At 37.4% G+C, this 16,904-nt stretch overlaps 6 protein-coding genes, 1 long non-coding RNA gene and 2 other non-coding genes across 17 annotated transcripts; 5 read left to right on the forward strand and 4 right to left on the reverse strand.

The window, feature by feature from the left end:
• Window positions 1-83: 83 nt before the first annotated feature.
• LOC133846512 (trifunctional enzyme subunit beta, mitochondrial) lies at window positions 84-2,207 on the forward strand. Its single transcript, XM_062281531.1, has 7 exons — window positions 84-239; window positions 494-650; window positions 715-889; window positions 952-1,152; window positions 1,218-1,392; window positions 1,454-1,584; window positions 1,641-2,207. The coding sequence occupies exons 1-7, from the start codon at window positions 176-178 to the stop codon at window positions 2,142-2,144; spliced, it is 1,407 nt and encodes a 468-aa protein (XP_062137515.1). The 5' UTR covers window positions 84-175; the 3' UTR covers window positions 2,145-2,207.
• Window positions 2,208-2,284: 77 nt separating this feature from the next.
• Window positions 2,285-3,188, reverse strand: LOC133846516 (NADH dehydrogenase [ubiquinone] 1 alpha subcomplex assembly factor 3). The gene is made up of 3 exons (XM_062281536.1): window positions 2,869-3,188; window positions 2,598-2,796; window positions 2,285-2,528 (listed from the first exon to the last, which is right to left on the reverse strand). The coding sequence occupies exons 1-3, from the start codon at window positions 3,123-3,125 to the stop codon at window positions 2,388-2,390; spliced, it is 597 nt and encodes a 198-aa protein (XP_062137520.1). The 5' UTR covers window positions 3,126-3,188; the 3' UTR covers window positions 2,285-2,387.
• A 1,755-nt stretch (window positions 3,189-4,943) lies between these two features.
• Window positions 4,944-10,489, forward strand: LOC133840085 (uncharacterized). Of its 4 annotated transcripts, none has more exons than XM_062271743.1 (4): window positions 4,944-5,057; window positions 5,711-5,768; window positions 5,837-6,235; window positions 6,298-10,489. In XM_062271743.1, exons 2-4 carry the CDS (start codon window positions 5,721-5,723, stop codon window positions 8,773-8,775), a joined length of 2,925 nt encoding a protein of 974 aa, XP_062127727.1. In that variant the 5' UTR covers window positions 4,944-5,057; window positions 5,711-5,720; the 3' UTR covers window positions 8,776-10,489. The 4 variants fall into 4 exon arrangements, with proteins under 4 accessions (XP_062127727.1, XP_062127728.1, XP_062127726.1 ...); XM_062271744.1 differs by having other exon boundaries at window positions 5,050-5,176; XM_062271742.1 differs by lacking the exon at window positions 4,944-5,057 and adding an exon at window positions 5,269-5,368.
• Window positions 9,788-11,331, reverse strand: LOC133840087 (deubiquitinase DESI2). Its single transcript, XM_062271749.1, has 5 exons — window positions 11,096-11,331; window positions 10,679-10,846; window positions 10,244-10,552; window positions 10,094-10,182; window positions 9,788-10,027 (listed from the first exon to the last, which is right to left on the reverse strand). The coding sequence occupies exons 2-5, from the start codon at window positions 10,808-10,810 to the stop codon at window positions 9,946-9,948; spliced, it is 612 nt and encodes a 203-aa protein (XP_062127733.1). The 5' UTR covers window positions 10,811-10,846; window positions 11,096-11,331; the 3' UTR covers window positions 9,788-9,945.
• A 228-nt stretch (window positions 11,332-11,559) lies between these two features.
• Window positions 11,560-14,203, forward strand: LOC133840089 (uncharacterized). 5 transcript variants are annotated; one of them, XR_009894163.1, is made up of 11 exons: window positions 11,560-11,774; window positions 11,984-12,039; window positions 12,221-12,266; window positions 12,445-12,506; window positions 12,675-12,708; window positions 12,907-12,989; window positions 13,168-13,228; window positions 13,407-13,457; window positions 13,647-13,712; window positions 13,907-13,941; window positions 14,131-14,203. It is a non-coding gene; the product is annotated as an uncharacterized LOC133840089 (long non-coding RNA). The 5 variants fall into 5 exon arrangements; XR_009894162.1 differs by having other exon boundaries at window positions 11,563-11,774; window positions 11,984-12,044; window positions 13,647-13,694; window positions 13,890-13,941; XR_009894161.1 differs by having other exon boundaries at window positions 11,567-11,774; window positions 13,647-13,694; window positions 13,890-13,941.
• On the forward strand, window positions 12,072-12,150 carry LOC133846643 (small nucleolar RNA Me28S-Cm3227). The gene has a single exon (XR_009894984.1). It is a non-coding gene; the product is annotated as a small nucleolar RNA Me28S-Cm3227 (small nucleolar RNA).
• Window positions 13,028-13,105, forward strand: LOC133846644 (small nucleolar RNA Me28S-Cm3227). The gene has a single exon (XR_009894985.1). It is a non-coding gene; the product is annotated as a small nucleolar RNA Me28S-Cm3227 (small nucleolar RNA).
• Window positions 14,204-14,210: 7 nt separating the features above from the next.
• LOC133840086 (peptidyl-prolyl cis-trans isomerase E) lies at window positions 14,211-15,409 on the reverse strand. Of its 2 annotated transcripts, none has more exons than XM_062271748.1 (4): window positions 15,126-15,409; window positions 14,678-15,067; window positions 14,442-14,614; window positions 14,211-14,370 (listed from the first exon to the last, which is right to left on the reverse strand). In XM_062271748.1, the coding sequence occupies exons 1-4, from the start codon at window positions 15,324-15,326 to the stop codon at window positions 14,358-14,360; spliced, it is 777 nt and encodes a 258-aa protein (XP_062127732.1). In that variant the 5' UTR covers window positions 15,327-15,409; the 3' UTR covers window positions 14,211-14,357. The 2 variants fall into 2 exon arrangements, with proteins under 2 accessions (XP_062127732.1, XP_062127731.1); XM_062271747.1 differs by having other exon boundaries at window positions 14,211-14,375; window positions 15,126-15,408.
• Window positions 15,410-15,720: 311 nt separating this feature from the next.
• Window positions 15,721-16,583, reverse strand: LOC133840088 (serine palmitoyltransferase small subunit B). The gene is made up of 2 exons (XM_062271750.1): window positions 16,226-16,583; window positions 15,721-15,969 (listed from the first exon to the last, which is right to left on the reverse strand). Exons 1-2 carry the CDS (start codon window positions 16,344-16,346, stop codon window positions 15,785-15,787), a joined length of 306 nt encoding a protein of 101 aa, XP_062127734.1. The 5' UTR covers window positions 16,347-16,583; the 3' UTR covers window positions 15,721-15,784.
• Window positions 16,584-16,904: the final 321 nt, after the last annotated feature.

The raw sequence follows: 16,904 nt of genomic DNA on the forward strand, positions 1-16,904 counted from the left end.
TTCATAAACCGCGTGGAATACCTTTAACAATTTTATTCAATGCTAACAGGGCTACCAAAAGTTGTTATTCCGATAACTAAATGAAATAAAATCACCGATAGGCGATAGATGCATTTATAATCGATCTTATTTTCTACATTGAATATTACGCTAAACGAATAAAGTTGCAATTAAAATGAATTTCCGAATTATCCAAAGCAAAGCAACTTATTTAAATGCAACTAGCCTGTTGCGGAAACGTAAGTATTTCCCATTAGTTTGTGTTGCAAAACGAATAAATAGACAATCGAGCAAAACATACAAGACCCGAATTTGACAAGTTGGAAACTGAGCGACCAAAGTCCAACATCTTGAACTTAACTTATGGACCTGCGACCAAATACATAATATGATTATGGGTATATTTAGATCTATGACGTACACTTGCTGGAGTAATCACAACTGTCTAAGGCGTTTGATAACCGAATTGTAATTACTATTTATCCCTTAATAGAACACCGTCAATTGGCCACCCAAGTTGCCGCTCAACCCAAACGAAATGCCAACAGTCAAAATATAGTGTTGGTGGAAGGCGTCCGTACGCCTTTCCTGACATCTGGCACCGCCTATTCTAACCTAATGCCCCATGAATTGGCCAGACACTCATTACTGTAAGTCTGAAATGCTTCCACGTCGCCACAATTGCTTACCAATTAATATATCTAAAATATTTAGATCGCTGTTGCAAAAGAGTCGCCTGGACAAGGAGCTCATCGATTATATAGTCTATGGCAGTGTCATACAGGAAGTCAAGACCTCTAATATTGCGCGCGAAGCTGCTCTTTCAGCTGGATTCAGCGATAAGACTCCCGCACATACTGTTACCATGGCTTGCATCAGTTCCAATGCGGTAAAAAAAAACTGCGGTAATCTGTGGACTTTGGATATAGTTTCATTGAATTTATTTAACAGGCAATTACCACTGGCATGGGCTTGATTGCCACCAATACTTATGATGTGATTGTCGCTGGTGGCGTTGAGTTCATGTCCGATGTTCCAATTCGTCACTCGCGTAAGATGCGGTCGCTTATGCTGAAGGCCAACAAGGCAAAGACCGTCGGGCAACGTTTGTCTTTACTGTCCACCTTTAGACCTGGTTTCCTGGCACCAGAAGTAAACGCAAAATAATTGTAGAAATTTGAAAGTGTTCTTAATATGCGTTATGTTTTGCTTTGCAGTTGCCTGCTGTGGCAGAGTTTTCATCGGGAGAGACAATGGGCCACTCTGCTGATCGCTTGGCGTCCGCTTTCAATGTTTCGCGTAGCGAGCAGGATGACTACGCGCTGAGATCTCACACATTGGCCAAACAAGCGCAGGAAAAGGGTTACTTTACGGATCTGGTGCCATTCAAGGGTTAGTATGAAGAACTGTTTTACAATACCATCTCATTATCGTAAACATTTTTGTATTACAGTGCAGGGCGTTGATAAAGTGGTGGACAAGGACAACGGCATTCGTGTCTCTACGCCTGAAAGCTTAGCAAAGCTCAAGCCTGCTTTTGTCAAACCCTATGGCACAATTACAGCAGCCAACGCCTCATTTCTGGTATTTACTATAATTGAACTATACTATCGACAACGATTAACTGGTTGTCTTTCTAGTCTGACGGCGCATCCGCCTGTCTGGTCATGACCGAGCAGAAGGCGAAGGAACTGGGGCTGAAACCCAAGGCATTCTTACGTGATTTTCTTTATGTATCTCAAGATCCAGTCAACCAACTGCTTTTGGGTCCAGCCTATGGAATTCCAAAATTGTTGAAAAAAGTTGGACTGGGTCTAAAGGACATTGACACTTGGGAGATTCATGAAGCTTTTGCCGGTCAAATTGTTGCAAATTTGAAAGCTTTAGACTCAGAGTGGTTCTGCAAAACATATTTGGGCTTAAACGAAAAATTCGGCTCGCCGGATCTATCCAAGTGGAACAATTGGGGCGGTTCGCTGTCTATTGGTCATCCATTTGCTGCCACTGGCGTGCGTCTTTGCATGCACACCGCAAACCGTCTGGTTCGTGAAGATGGCAAATTTGGAGTGGTGGCAGCTTGTGCTGCTGGTGGCCAAGGTGTTGCCATGCTCATTGAACGTTACCCTGGCGCAAATGCCGACTGAAAATACCCCCTGCTACTTTATAATAAGCAATTAAATTAAATAAAAACAATTTAATACATTTTACACTAACCTTTTTGGCTTGACCCATTTTATGTTTGAATTCCAAACAACGTTGTCTTTTGATTTTAACGATTGATAACTTGCAGCTACATAAATATAATATTACAAATATATATCATTTTCTATTTGTCAATGTACAAACTACTAGTAATCATATGTACTATCTATTCAACGCATTCTATTTCAATCTGTCTCATAAAGCTGTTTATGTCTCAACTTCGTTTGCAGCACATCGTTTTCGTTGTAAGAAATGTGCACAGGTGGAATAAGAGCACATGCCACCATTCTACCCTCCGCATTTAAGAAATTAAATGTTGCGCAAGCCTAAAATTGGATATGTAAATACATATATTACCTATGATTGAAAATTGGTTACTTCAAGATCATTTTTACCTGTTCTGTGCGAAGAACTTCCACATTTATTTTGTATTTCTTCATAAATTCTATCACTCGCTTGGACAAACTCGCTGTGGGAGCTTGATCTCCAATGCCAATGACCAATATATCAATCTTCGGCTCTAACGTCGGAAAGAGACTAAGACTTTGTTCGTTGATGTCTTCAAAGGAGTTGACATTCCAAGAAAGTACCGATCTGCAATGTAACGGATATTCTTAACTACACTGCTTGACTTATTTAATGATAGAATAATGTTGATCTCCTCACCTAGGGAAAACTGAAATGGGTCCAATCAATACCATATCGTTGTTGAGTCGAAATCCATATTGACTGTAGCCGGTGACCATAAGGCCATTATTGGTTTCGGTGTTAAAAATGGAAACCCGCGTTTTACCATCGTGGTCATACGCTTTACTGAATTGTGTTGCTGTCACGGAGAACTCCTGTCGACTAATTAACGATTGTGAGAACAGCGGTAGCCGTGTTGTTCTCAAAACTGCAGTTTTTATAGTTTGTATAATCATTTTGCAAACAAAAATAATGTTCTTACAAAAAGTTGTTGTGTAAAAATCAGAGATGTAAGAATCATTTAATTTGCAATCGATAAGTTTCTAACATTAAATATCGATTTATAAAAAATGAAGAATATTACCTATGGAAGATATGTGCGTCAAGATAGCTCCGTCACATATCGATAAAAAAAATATCGGCTAAAAAAAACCTTTTATTTTCGTCTTTTTACGTGGTATTTAAACTAAAATTAAAAAAGTTTAAATGCAAAACAATAGAAAATTAAATTATCTTTCTATTAAATCCATGTTCGTCAAATTTCATGCAGTATTTATGCACTAAAATCGTGATTGAAAAATTGAGGTAGCAACATTTTTGCAAATATCTCAGCTTTGACGAGTTGTCGGCCAAATCGGCTTATGACAAGTTATAGAGTATTGTTTTATAAATATACCCTCAAAAATTCATAATTTTAAAACTTTTCGTTTTTGAGATATTTCAGGAAAAGTACGATAACCTCAGCTCCAGCCCCATACAAAATGAGCACAAAAAATCAATGCTGCCGATTAATGACCTAACTTTTTTTTGACTTTCTTGTCGGCCATAGCGCACATTATACTTTCGTAGATACAACTATAAGGAAGATATATAGCAAGTTTGTTTGAAATCCAATTATCTGTTTTTGAGAAAATTGACCTTTTCCTAACCCGCAAAAACAAGTTCATTTCGCAGGTGCATCAAATCACTGGAACCAGCGTGGAACCAGTCAGTGTTAAATAACACCATTTGGACTTTGGCGGGACTTCAAATACTTGCAGAAAATAACTAAATGAAACAAATATTACTATAATTTAAATTTACATTTAAATACTCTATTTATATATATATTACTTTGTTATAATTAATAAATATACGCAATTTTATATTCTTATTTAAATCGTAATTTTGCAGTTTACTTGATCACTGTTAGCGGCAAAACTTTATGTTAACGCTATCATCAAATTATTCTTAATATTTGCAGAACTTATAGGCCATGTCGCGCTATTTCATTCTATTCGAATCAAATAGACAAATATTTTGCTTTTTGTTTTATTTAAATCGGTTAAGCCGTTTTCGGGAAAATTAAATTTTTGTGATTATTGCGAAAATTACAAATAAATTTCAATTTGGCATGGCAACGCTTAACATCTGCGAAGCTAGTAAAAAGTTAGCGTCGAATTTTTGTTTTGCAGATTTTTCAACATTTTGACTATGTATATAATTGGTTAATACTTTAAAAATAGATAATTAACATATGTATCATTTCCCAATATATACTACATAGCAAATTATCATAGTTTCCGAGAAAATTCAAAATAACATCTACATTTTTCGATTATACGCTCTCCTAGACTTTGTCTGAGAAGGCGCGCATTGCTATAATATAAACATAAAAAATTCGAATGCTTTGCAATTCGTTTTATTCAAATCGTGATATTCGTTTTCGAGAAAATCGCATTTTAGTAGAATAGTACACATTATTGAATTTTTGCGCGTTTCGTTTTTGCTTTCGAATTTTTGGCAACGTTTTGACTACTTTAGGTAACGCGCAAAAATTCAATAATGTGTACTATTCTATAAAATGCGATTTTCTCGAAAACGAATATCACGATTTGAATAAAACAAATTGCAAAGCATTCGATTTTTTTAGCCGATATTTTTTTTTTTATCGATATGTGACGCTAAAGTTGCGGAGCTATCTTGACGCACATATGGAAGATTGGTATTTTTTCAACCGATGTTTGCCATAAAAAAAATGTTGAAATTATCGATACATCAATAGTGACATCGATATTTCCGCACCTCTTCATACTAAACCTGTTGCCAATTTCAATTCGCCGCGTTTTCTCTTCTATTTTCCTTAAGGCCAGGCTTGAAGCCAAATTATCTCTGGGTGTGCACAAATTGTAAGTAAACATATAAAAAATAATCAACTGTTATCTGTAAAGAGAAAATACGATAAAATTGCATACATTCTAACCTACTGGAAAGTGTAACGGAATTAAATAATTAGGCGCCTTAAGCTGTAAGTTGTGAAAACTTCGGTCGTGTTTTGGGCTAGCGATCATTTATTGTAAATTCTGATGTGGCCACATACATATGTAGCTGTTATAAGCAGCACCAAATATTTGCGATTATGAAAATATGCTAAAAATGTTGTGAATATGCATAAATGGACAAACAAATTGTTAATTATTATAGATAACTTCGGAAACTTGTGCGTTGAAATTAATGCACTATATATGCAATCCACAATGATCATTGCCAACTATTCGTGAGGAAGGCGTATGCATGTGTGTGTGTGCGTGTAACTGTGTAATACACAGTGTGTATGTCGTGTACATAGTTGTGTATTATATGTACAACATACATATGTACTTTTATTTGTGATTGTTACTTTCTTCACATCGTACATTTAAAATAATATAATTCATAAAAATAAATAAATATAAAATATTGTTAAAATTTTTAATGTAAAAATTTGTAAATAAAAATTTTTCTTATAAATAAAGCTTACAAAATGATAAATTTTACAATAAATTCTACTTTTTACATGCAGAAAATGCAGTATGGATCGCAATTTGAAACAGGAAGCCTTGCCGAATGCCATTTCCGGGGTAAGTCTAATTACATAACTTCATTTTTAAGGGAGTCAATAAATATCGGTCCCTTTTATCCTTGACAGCACGAAGCCAGAAACTGGACGGCACTGCATGATGCCGCCGCTGCTGGCGATGATCGCTGTGTTCAAGTACTACTCACGAGCAATACTGATCGTCTGGCCAAGGAATCCGGCCAGGGTAACACACCGTTGCATGAGGCAGCGAGCCGCGGGTTTAGTCGCTGCGTTAAACTGATCTGCATGCCGCCGTCGACGTCGGCGTCAACGTCTAAAACACAGCATAAGGATAAAAGCAGGCTGAAGGCGAGGGTGGCAAATACAATTGAGGCACTACATAATGCTACACTGAGTATTATCAACAATGAAGGACTCTCAGCGCTGCACTTGGCGGCACAGAATGGTCATAACCAAAGTTCCAGAGAACTTTTGATGGCTGGCGCCGATCCCGATGTGCAAAACAAGGTAAGCTGTAAAGCTTTAGTTGTATATAATCATTTATACAATATGAATTTTATTGTTTGTAGTATGGCGATACAGCACTGCATACGGCGTGTCGTTATGGTCATGCGGGAGTTACGCGGATATTGCTCTCGGCGCTCTGTGATCCCAACAAGACGAACCTCAACGGGGACACGGCTTTGCACATCACCTGCGCTATGGGCAGACGCAAGTTGACTCGTATTCTGCTCGAGGCAGATGCTCGAATGAGTGTAAAGAATGCACAGGGCGATACGCCACAGAGCATTGCAATGCGCAAAAATTATAGGGAGATTCTGGAGATCCTAAATACGCCGAAACGCATACGTAATCGCAAAGAAAAGCCAAAGGATAATGACAAAGCGACACCGGTGCAGGAAAAGGATAAAGATTGTGTAGACAAGGCAATCAATTGGTCGCCATATGGCTGTCATTATTTTCCTGATCCACGCTCATTTCCATCGCCCAAGCTGGAGACGTTACCCAAAGAGCCGCTGAAGCAAGGCGAACAGTACTTTCTCGATCTGGCGGGTCACATACACAAGGGTCCAGTGAGTGTGGGCAACACCTGTTACTGTGGCCCCTTCTTCCGGCACATCGAGAACAAATTGAATTGCAATCGCAAGAGCCTGAAAAAATATGTGCACAAAACAAAGGAACGATTGGGCCACAAGGTGCAGGCGCTGGCCATGAAAACAAATGATCAAATTGAGCAGTTAACCCGCACAATGATCGAGGATCGGATGCGATGCGAGAGTAAGCGACAGTATCTAAATGAGTATCTGCGTCGGGGCGAGCCAATGCGTTCCACATTCGACAATCAGACAAAGAGTCAGCGGGTTGAGCGCACGTTGTCTCGATGCCGTAGTTTGGATCTACTCGATAGCAACTGCGATGCAAATAAACTCTGCAATTCGAAGAGCGTCGAAGTTCTTGAGAATGATAACCAAGCTGTTGTTACATCTGTTTATCACTCCCATCATGGCAGGCAAATAGCTGAGAATAGTGACACAAATGACGATACTCAATCCAATTCGAGCACTGAAGTTCCAGGCAATAGCACTGATCCAATTGCTACATCATTACCTCTGCCACAAGAGGAATTGAAGAAGTCTAAACTGAATGAACTTAAGCTAGACTTTTTAAAAGTCTCAGAGAGATTGGGTGATTTGCTGGAGAAAACTTCGCTGATCATGGAGCGAGAAAACGAAGAGGAGAATAAACTCCAACTGTGTTCGCTTTCTCCTGGCCAGAGCGATCCATCCACCTACAGTCCTGGGAATCAATGCAATTTGCTAGAGAGCAAGGACAGCGGCCACAGTCCAAACTACGATGAGTACACGCATGTGCAGCGACGTTATCCCAATTCAAGTGAAACATCGAATCCCTCACAGAATTCAAACAGCTGGGAGTTTGAAATGTCACCGTCAGAGACGCAAAAGTATTACCATTGCATTACCAGAGGCGACAACATGCTGAATACAGTGATCAAAGCTCTGCGCAAAGATGCCTCTTTTGCGGATCTGCATAAAGATGAGGTAGCACTCAATGAGAATGCGGACAGAATGTGTGGAGATAAGTTGATGTATAAGGCGCAACAGCAACACGCGACACCATCGCCAGCTTCATCGCGCAGGGCTGAAGCAACAGTTTTCGATACTCAACAATCCATCTCGAATCTGTTGAAGCGTCAGGCACTCTGTTTGGATGAAAACTTCTCAGCGAACTCAACGCTATACTACACAAATCCCAATGACATTTCTCCAGGCCAGGAGACGCCAAGACAGTCGGAGGATATGCTTCTAAGAAGGCAAAGCCCGAACGATGCTCCATCAAAGGTTGAAATTCGAAATAGCGAAATTAAATACCTAAGGAAACCCATTTCCGGTCAAGTTAAGGATATGGTTGCCCAGTTACAGGGTAAAATAGATTCTAGCTCGCAGTCAGCGCAAGAAATGCCTTTAAGTACATCTGCCCTGCATTCGCCAATTGAGTTTAGCTCCCGCTTGAATAACAACTTGCATTCGCATCCACATCCACTCCCACTTGGTATGCTGGCTAATGAAAACGCTGCTACTCCTTTGCACAATTCATCCACTCTATACGCCGCCCATGCGAGAAATGCACATTCCAAGTTCGATGTACCGAAAGATGCCTATTTTCACGATCTTCCCAATCGTGTACGCAATCTGCAACGAGCTCAGCCCATCTACTCGGGCGACTTGACCAATTCGCGACATCTAAGAAGTTTCCCTGGTCAGCAATTACATCACGGTTCTGGAGCGACTTTCCATGTCCATGTCCCGAGCGAATACGCAAACCAAACTGTCAGTCTGGCAAATGGAAATGAACCACAGCATTTGCATTCCAATGTTCATGTGCAGAGTGAGCATTCGATAAGGGGCTACCCAATGAGCTATCGCGGTCACCTGCCACCCGATGTCCTGGGCAATGATGGATTAGCTACAGATGGCGATGAGATCGCTGCTGTTGGTCTATATAATAATGTGTCCAGTTTGGTTTGAGGTGGTTTGGTGGAATGAAAACAAAACGATCAAATGTTTAAGAAACAATCGTGGAGTTTTTTTGGAAGCCACCAAAAAGTTGTAAATAGTTCTCACAATGTATTTATCATCATAATTATAAATTGAATGTTCATTCTTGCGGTACACTAGATATTTGCCAAATTCAAATTCTGGACGTTTTTTTTAGCCTTAGCCTTGTAATGCAGCAACATTAGCGATATTTTTGTGTTCTTAAAACTGTTTTTTAAATCGAATTTGCAAAAACATATCGAGTAAGAGACCAATTCACCAATTGGCGACATTAGTTTGGCACCATTTTGACCATTTTGTTTGTTTGTCTGAAAATCGGTCTTTTTAAGTATTTAGGTAGTTTTGTGTATATCTTCTTGCTTAGACGTAAAACTATAAATAATTACGTATATCGAATTATTATTGAATTAAAATATATTTTCTTTAAAAAATTTTAAATATAATAGTATTTTAATGTATATGTAAATATCAGAATGTCAAGTACATATTTATTTGATAACAGATACGTTTTTTATTTATTTTTAATACTTTTTTTTTTTGGTGTTTTGATAGACATGCGGCTTTTGACATTGTAAAATTGTAAATATAAAATAATCAAAAACAAGTATTGGTTACAAATGAAATGACAATGACAATATGATCGACAAATTTTTGATATTCTTAATATTAATCTGTGTGTTGTTTGTTTTGCTGTTTAATACATTTTACCAATTTCCTAAAGATAACTTTTTCGATGTTTACTATTTATGTTAATTTTAATTCAAATTTTTATAAATGATCCTGAAAGTGTAGAGCTTCTCCTCGAACTCGCAACACTTACACTTATCGGCACTTAATTAGTTAATCTTAGTTTTGAAATAGTCAAATTACAATAGCCAATAATTTAGTCACTTTAAATGTAGCCTATTATAAACCTATTAACATTACATATTTTTGTTGCATTCTATTGAGGGAGTTTTTCGTTTTTCTGTTATCTTATTGGCTGCAATGAAATGAGTGTCGATTATCCCGGCGTTTTTTTTTTGTTTTTATATTTTTGTTTTATACTATTTAACTTAACAATATTGTTGTTGGTCTTCAGACAGCAGGGATGAGTTGCGCTCGCTTGGGCTTTGCAAATATCTTATATCAGGTAATGTCTCAGAGGGGACTGTTGTCCGAGTCTTCGCGCTCTTGGATTGTAGTTATGCTTTGCTGCAAGGCATTCGGTGTGAGCCACTCTCTATAAGTGAAAGGATATTTTGATACTATAGAAATTAATGTCATAGAATATAAAAGAGAAACTCACTTTGGTAAACATCTCTGTAAAAATGGCACACAGGAGCTAAAATGTGCGAGACGATTCACCCAGCTGGGTATCTCTTGGCCGCAAAGTATCTAATAATTAGCAAAAAAAAATATGTTGAACTATATATGTTGTTCGATTTATGTTGTCTACCTGTGTCAATGAACCCGAGAAGTGATTGCAATTGTTGTTCATAAGATGGTAACGATCTCCGCGAAACTGATTGCCCAATTCCTCAACAAGACGACGCACCTCCTCATATGTGAAGTCGGTGCATCCAATCTGTATGCTCTGTCTGAACTGAAACTGCTCACCGAGCTCGTCGTGGTCGCGAGGAGTTATTTCGAAGACGCCAGTGAAGGGAAACGGATGACCGCCGTACGCAAATTCGGTGCCAAATGCCTCAACGCCGGAATGGAAAACGCCAAGACCGATTGAAGTTGTGTATTCATTGATCCAATACTGCGTCAAATCAGATTAGAGATTCAGAAATAAACAATTAGCATTAATCACAGATTGGTTTATTGAATGTTTAAACAGCTGCTGGCACACTTACGCGCACGCACACACATTTACACATGCACTTACCATATCATATACGTTAAGAATAACTGGTTCCCTTGTCCCCATATTGGAAGGCAAGAGTTCCTCGTTACCATCTTTTGGGACACTCAGGCAGCTCGGAAACGACAGATTGCACGGCAGCCCGTTGGAGAACATTGGGTAAATGCGTTGTTGGTTTTTGCTCTTTCCTTACTAAATAAAATTATAGAATACAAATACAGATATATAATGAATACTGCTTCAACTCGGACTTGAACTTCAACTGTTCTCAAACTGCACACAGATGCAATAACAAACACAGATGTATACATGTACGTGTATTTACCTGCATATGTCTACACTTTACATGTGTATATATGTACATTTAAAAGAATATCTTCATCTTCATACATATACATACTTGCAGATGTATTACCAATGTGTCATACGTAAACAGCTTACCCGTATTTTTATCCACTAATATCCCATACTCCGGTTGTTCTTAACAATTGCAGCTTTTTGAATGTCGGGGTATCCGCATCTATAGTTTTATTTACTTCGGCGACAGCTTTTAAGTTTTATATACACAAAATTTTTTTGTTTATGGATTGGTTGTAGAGTTGTGTAGAGGTGGAGAAATATCGATGGCACAACAAATCGATGTTTTAAAATCATTTGTTATCCTAACATCGATGTTTTTGCAATCCAATAAAAATATTTTATTTTCATATATCAGTAAATTTAGACATTAAAAATAATACTAATAATAATAATAATGATATTTTACTTAACATCTCGATTTAAAATACACATTTTATCTTCGTTGAGGCAATGTAATATAAACACCCTGTTAACTCACAGCAAATCAATCAGCTTTTGTCTGCTGTGCAGATTAGCGTTTTTTTTTTTCAAAATTTTCAGTTGGTCACTCTATTCATTGAACTCGTTCATTTCCTTTTCAATTTCGGCGAAGTTGGGTTGTGTATTAATGGAAAATCGAGATGGTCGAAGCAGTTTTGATCTGTTTTTTACAGACTGCATCATAAATTTTTATGCAACTTTTATATGATTAGATGATCATATTGGATTCAATCTTTCAAATCAAAATGTAATTTTTTGACATCGGAAAAATAAAAAAAATGTAGGTACTGCTACAATTTGTTGTCTGTTATCAAATGATGATTGTTCTTTTTCTGAAGAGTCGAATAATAGTAACTTCGCAAGAGGTTTACTGTCATTCAATTCATGTGGAAAGAATAAGAACGGCCAACTGATAATTGACGCTTTCATAAATATTTTAGTGAGTGAGGAATCTTCGTTAATACATGTTTTTTTATTTGTCTTTTGCAGCTATGCAACCACGTGGTCGAAATGGACCGGTATCAACATGGCGAGCTGCTAATATGGTAATGTTTCATTTGGATTTCAAGAAATTTAGTTTATGATGATAAGTTCAATCTGAACAAAGTGCTGTTGATTTTCAACTTAAAATTTAACCAAAAGGATTCTGATAAAAATCGAAGTTTAACCCTATTTGTGTTCTAATAAAATGCCGTGCAACTAACTTTATATTTATTCCATTACTAGGTTTCCTAGGGAAAAAGGAAAAGTGCATTCCTTACTTAGGATTTAGGTAAGTTTCGCACTTTGTTATAAATTTTTTTTTATATATGATGAAAGTAATTACCGTACGATTTCCGTGATTTAAAACCCCATGGCTGCAATATTTTGCAACTGATGCATTTCTCATTTAGTTAAATTAAGTTGAGATGTGTAATGTCTCCTAACCTAAGATTTCTTAATAATTTCAGTATTTTCCTTGGCCTAATGTTCAATTGAGGTTAAGCCGAAATTTAGAAGCCGATTCAATATAGTAAGTAAATTAAAATGAAAAATATTTGCATTTGAAATGATGAAAGTAATTACCGTACGATTTCTGTGATTTAAAACCCCATGGCTGCAATTATTGCAACTGAAATAATATTAAATATTCCGTACAGCTTGAAAAAGACTTCGGCTAATGTAATTTCTTTTCTTGCAGATACTTTGAAAACCTGCCCACGTGACTTATTTAGGTAAGCATCTTTGCCAATACATTTTCTACCTTTGGTGCTGTTCTGTTTAGATGATGAATACCTTTATCAATCATAACTTTCGTTCTACTGAGTAGAAAATGCGGAGAAAAGTAACTGAAAGAAACAGAACTGCAGAACTATGTAGTAAATGGTTGTTTTTTATCTTTCAACTAACGTGAAAATTTGTATCTTTTACAGATTGTGGACATGTTGATTTTAAAAGATAAAGTAGACATCAACGAGAGTGTTGCTTTGATATTTGGAACTTGCTTTACATTGAAGTAAGTTCACTATTTGTGATCTCAATATTAACTTAAACATCATATTGATGATAATCTAAATCTGAAAGTTATGCTGACCAACCAAAGAAAATTAACCAAAAGGATACTGATAATTTTGTTTAGACAATTCCTATTAATTATTGCCATGGAAAGTAGTAATATATTTATATTATTGCAGTTTACGGATGACGGTGTGTATGGGTCCTTCTTAATCTGGATAAATAATGCAAGGCCGCAAGGTAATATGCCTATCCTATGCCAAAAAGATAGTTTTCAAGAATGTAAATGATGTTACCTCAGTATAGTTCATTAGAAGTAAACATGTTACAACTTTTCGAAACTGATATATTTGTAGAAGTAAATAATATATTGATATTCCAAGATCGTATATGCTAATTTTCTATTCTAAAATTTCAGATTTTGCTGCTAAATTCATGTAAAATATCGGGCTTTGAATCAACCTTGACGGTAAGTTTTTTCGCTTTATAATTGCATATTTCGCCTCTACTCTGATGAACTATTCCTATATCAGGATCCCTCTACTGAGCAGAACCCATTAAAAACCATGCGGTCAGCTTCTCCCTGTCTGAAAAAAAAATATTTTCTTCCTAAACTCTAAATAATTTGAGAAAACTAATAAATGATTATCATTTTCAGTCTGATTGCGGTAGTGCTATCTTTAATTCGTATTGGGGAAACTGAAAGGTATGTACTCACTTAGTTGTTATATGTAGAAATGGTTTTCTGATGAACTATCCTTTAATCAGGATCCCTCTACTGAGTAGAACCCATTAAAAACCATGCGGTCAACTTTCCCTGACTGATTTAATTACGAATTCGATTCCTTGTCGCGGTTAGTAATATGCGTAACTAATAAGACGCTATCTTCTTACTTTGCAGCACAATATTGATGATAGTTTCCGTTCGACCATTGAACATATGGATAAACGAGGTGAATAAACAATATTTATTCTTGTTTGAATTTTAAAATGATGAAATCACCCATTTTGGGATTCATTCAACTGAGACTCAAGCCATGCTGTCTAGTCTTCTTCTTTCCCCAACTGACTCGTCAATTCGATCAGCAATTTCTGAATCCTTTAACTTAGCGTACTAATTATTTTATCTCATTATTTTTCAGCATTGCTGTATGATGAATTGATGTAATGTTCGAGTAACTAACTCGTTAAATAAAGAATGAAAAACCAACAAAATCAGACATTTCTTTGGGTGCCACAAGTTTATTTCAGTTCGCCGCAAGCATAAATGATTATTTTCTGTGATGGGGTTCCAGATTTATTGCCGCAGCGTTCCATCTTGCGCACAACATCCGCTCCACTGATGACATGTCCAAAGACCACGTGCTTGTTATCCAGCCAGTCTGTTCTGTTTCGGAGGGATTATTTTTAATTAGAATACCATATATTGCTGATCTTAAGCTAGCGAGCTTACTTTGTTGTGCATATAAAAAACTGCGATCCATTTGTATTTGGACCAGAATTCGCCATGGATAGAGTGCCGAAACTGTTGTGTTTCAAGCTAAAGTTCTCATCGTCAAACTTCTTGCCGTAAATGGATTTGCCACCGGTACCATTGTTATTGGTAAAATCTCCGCCTTGGCACATCTGAAATGCAGTGTTTGTTGAGTTTCAGTTATTCGACAAATGTTGCAAAGGTAAAAGACTCACGAATTCTGGAATGATACGGTGGAAGGTGCAGCCCTTGTATCCATAGCCCTGTTCATGCGTGCAGAGCTGGCGGAAGTTCTCTGCGGTCTTGGGAACAACATCTGCTCGCAGCAGCATCACAATGCGTCCGGCATCGTTGCCACCAATTCGTATGTCAAAGAACACCTGTGGATTTCGCTTCTCAGACTTTTCAATTACGGCCGGACCCGTCGATGGTGTCTCCACCTTGTCCTTGTCTGCTTCAGGCTCGCCATCGGTTGGCAATGTGGCGCCTGCATGCTTCTGTAGCCAGTCATCATCCGCCCAAACCGGCTTAAAGCTGTCTTCCTTGACACGCACAGGCTTTGCTAGATTTACGCGAATCGTGCGTCCACATAGTTCTGAGTCGTTCTTTAAAATCATTAAGATGAATATTTTGATATATACACAATTCTTTATTTTAAATTACCATATTGTAAATGGCAGAGGCGGCATCTTCATAGTTCTCGTACTCAATAAAAGCAAATCCTCGATGCTTTTGTGACTCGTAGTCGACCGGCATTTGTATATCCGCAATGTCGCCGAATGGTATAAATGCATTGTTCAATAGCCTTTCCGTTACCTCATCGGTTAAACCACCCACATACACAGTGCGCTTATCATTCGACATATTTCATTAAACGATTACCTTCTTATTTTATAAACAAAATGCGCCAGCTGCAAACGCACGATGCATTGCCAAAATTTAAACGAGTTGGCAGCAATGTGGAATGCAGTAATGCCAACTTGAGTTCGTAATAAATTTCTGAAAGAGTGGCCACACCGTAACTTGTTTGGGCGGGTAATCTGTAATTCAAAGCGGATGTGGCAACGCTAACTAATCTGGTATGCAAAGCAACAGTTGAGCAATTAATGGCTTCATTATTGATACGTAAATAAATATGTAGTTAGTTCAATATATTTATGATCCAAGTCATTTGCAAGTGATTACAGTTTAATTAACTAAACCATGGTTCACACAGATTAAAGTTTAGCCCAACAAGACCAACAAAATCGGTAATGGGTAAAACTTTCGGTTTATGTTATTTAAAATGATTCTTTATTAATATTTACGACTAGCTTCTAATGTTACGTAAGATAAGATTGACTGCTACTGCATATTCCGGCTTCTGATTGCGGACACACATAGTGACTAGTCCGATTCGTATTGCTCGAAATGGGCATCAAGTAACTGACCAGCAGCAGACAATAGCTGGGCACGTAGGCGTAGGTGGCATACAGTATCAGGGATATACAACTACTGAGAAGTACGTCTGCAAATAAATAACGAAAGCAATTACATGTGTGTTAGGTGTAAGTATTTGGTATTTGGCCAGCACTTAGTCACGGCCTCTCCTGACTGTAAGTTGTATAGGGAGAGTGACCGAAATAGATAAGATACCGATGAGTGCAGAAATACTTACAAATAGAATTTGTCTATATGTGTGCATAGATAGGTGGGTTCTATTAAGTTGGCGTTTGGTAATCGCCGGTTAATAGTTAAAAATATTACCGCACTTGACTACTTACGGCAAAACACCTTCTCCCATGGCTCGCAAATGGCAATCTGTGTGTTGAGTTCATAGAGAACATAAAGCCATTTTACGTATCGCTTGAATTTCGCATATTTCTCCGACAATTTCCCATACATCGCGCACCGGGTTAAGGTACAAGTTTGGTGCACAGTCTACACGGTTTGAGGGTGCGCAGTGAACTAAACGCAACCGCAACGGCTCGACAACCTGACCAATCAGCCTAAAGAAACAAACCACAAAACTCCATAACCACCCAACCACGCCACGCGTTATCATCGGCCAAATTTTGTAAATCGAGTTTAATACTCGCTTTTTCATTTTTTTTTGGTAGTGCGATAAAGCGTTTTTTTTACCTGGCACCAAAGGGTTGGACCCAGGGTATGATCAGGTTGTGATTATCGGAAATTGATGTTTAGATTAAATTAATTAATTATAGCTGTCCATTTAGTAGTCTTAATATGAAAAAATTAATAATTAGTGCTCTTACTGACCCTATAGATAATTTTACAATCATTAACTATCAAATTTAATTAGTATTTTCAGGAAAATATGTTAAAGCCGTGATATAAATGTGTCTTCAATTTAAATTGATGTGAAATTTAAAAGTTTATCTAACAAAATGTTTTTACAGTATAAAATAATTTGCATCAGTTTTCGGTATTATTTTCAGATTT

This window comes from Drosophila sulfurigaster, chromosome 3 (genome assembly GCF_023558435.1).
Source record: "Drosophila sulfurigaster albostrigata strain 15112-1811.04 chromosome 3, ASM2355843v2, whole genome shotgun sequence".
Lineage (NCBI taxonomy): Eukaryota > Metazoa > Arthropoda > Insecta > Diptera > Drosophilidae > Drosophila > Drosophila sulfurigaster.

What these genes read in the sequence shown, in the direction of transcription:
- LOC133846512 (XM_062281531.1), top strand. Translation starts at nt 176, where the DNA reads ATGAATTTCCGAATTATCCAAAGCAAAGCAACTTATTTAAATGCAACT. An exon ending in CTGGTTTCCTGGCACCAGAA is followed by an intron (nt 1,153 to 1,217) that starts GTAAACGCAAAA and finishes TTTGCTTTGCAG; the next exon opens with TTGCCTGCTGTGGCAGAGTT. An exon ending in GGATCTGGTGCCATTCAAGG is followed by an intron (nt 1,393 to 1,453) that starts GTTAGTATGAAG and finishes TTTGTATTACAG; the next exon opens with TGCAGGGCGTTGATAAAGTG.
- LOC133846516 (XM_062281536.1), bottom strand. Translation starts at nt 3,125, where the DNA reads ATGATTATACAAACTATAAAAACTGCAGTTTTGAGAACAACACGGCTA. An exon ending in CCCATTTCAGTTTTCCCTAG is followed by an intron (nt 2,797 to 2,868) that starts GTGAGGAGATCA and finishes GTTACATTGCAG; the next exon opens with ATCGGTACTTTCTTGGAATG. An exon ending in AAGTTCTTCGCACAGAACAG is followed by an intron (nt 2,529 to 2,597) that starts GTAAAAATGATC and finishes ATCCAATTTTAG; the next exon opens with GCTTGCGCAACATTTAATTT.
- LOC133840085 (XM_062271742.1), top strand. Translation starts at nt 5,316, where the DNA reads ATGCATAAATGGACAAACAAATTGTTAATTATTATAGATAACTTCGGA. An exon ending in TGCCGAATGCCATTTCCGGG is followed by an intron (nt 5,769 to 5,836) that starts GTAAGTCTAATT and finishes TATCCTTGACAG; the next exon opens with CACGAAGCCAGAAACTGGAC. An exon ending in ATCCCGATGTGCAAAACAAG is followed by an intron (nt 6,236 to 6,297) that starts GTAAGCTGTAAA and finishes TATTGTTTGTAG; the next exon opens with TATGGCGATACAGCACTGCA.
- LOC133840087 (XM_062271749.1), bottom strand. Translation starts at nt 10,810, where the DNA reads ATGTTCTCCAACGGGCTGCCGTGCAATCTGTCGTTTCCGAGCTGCCTG. An exon ending in TTCTTAACGTATATGATATG is followed by an intron (nt 10,553 to 10,678) that starts GTAAGTGCATGT and finishes GATTTGACGCAG; the next exon opens with TATTGGATCAATGAATACAC. An exon ending in TCTCGGGTTCATTGACACAG is followed by an intron (nt 10,183 to 10,243) that starts GTAGACAACATA and finishes GCTAATTATTAG; the next exon opens with ATACTTTGCGGCCAAGAGAT.
- LOC133840086 (XM_062271747.1), bottom strand. Translation starts at nt 15,326, where the DNA reads ATGTCGAATGATAAGCGCACTGTGTATGTGGGTGGTTTAACCGATGAG. An exon ending in ACCGTATCATTCCAGAATTC is followed by an intron (nt 14,615 to 14,677) that starts GTGAGTCTTTTA and finishes ACTGCATTTCAG; the next exon opens with ATGTGCCAAGGCGGAGATTT. An exon ending in TTTTTTATATGCACAACAAA is followed by an intron (nt 14,376 to 14,441) that starts GTAAGCTCGCTA and finishes CCTCCGAAACAG; the next exon opens with AACAGACTGGCTGGATAACA.
- LOC133840088 (XM_062271750.1), bottom strand. Translation starts at nt 16,346, where the DNA reads ATGTATGGGAAATTGTCGGAGAAATATGCGAAATTCAAGCGATACGTA. An exon ending in ATGGGAGAAGGTGTTTTGCC is followed by an intron (nt 15,970 to 16,225) that starts GTAAGTAGTCAA and finishes ATTTATTTGCAG; the next exon opens with ACGTACTTCTCAGTAGTTGT.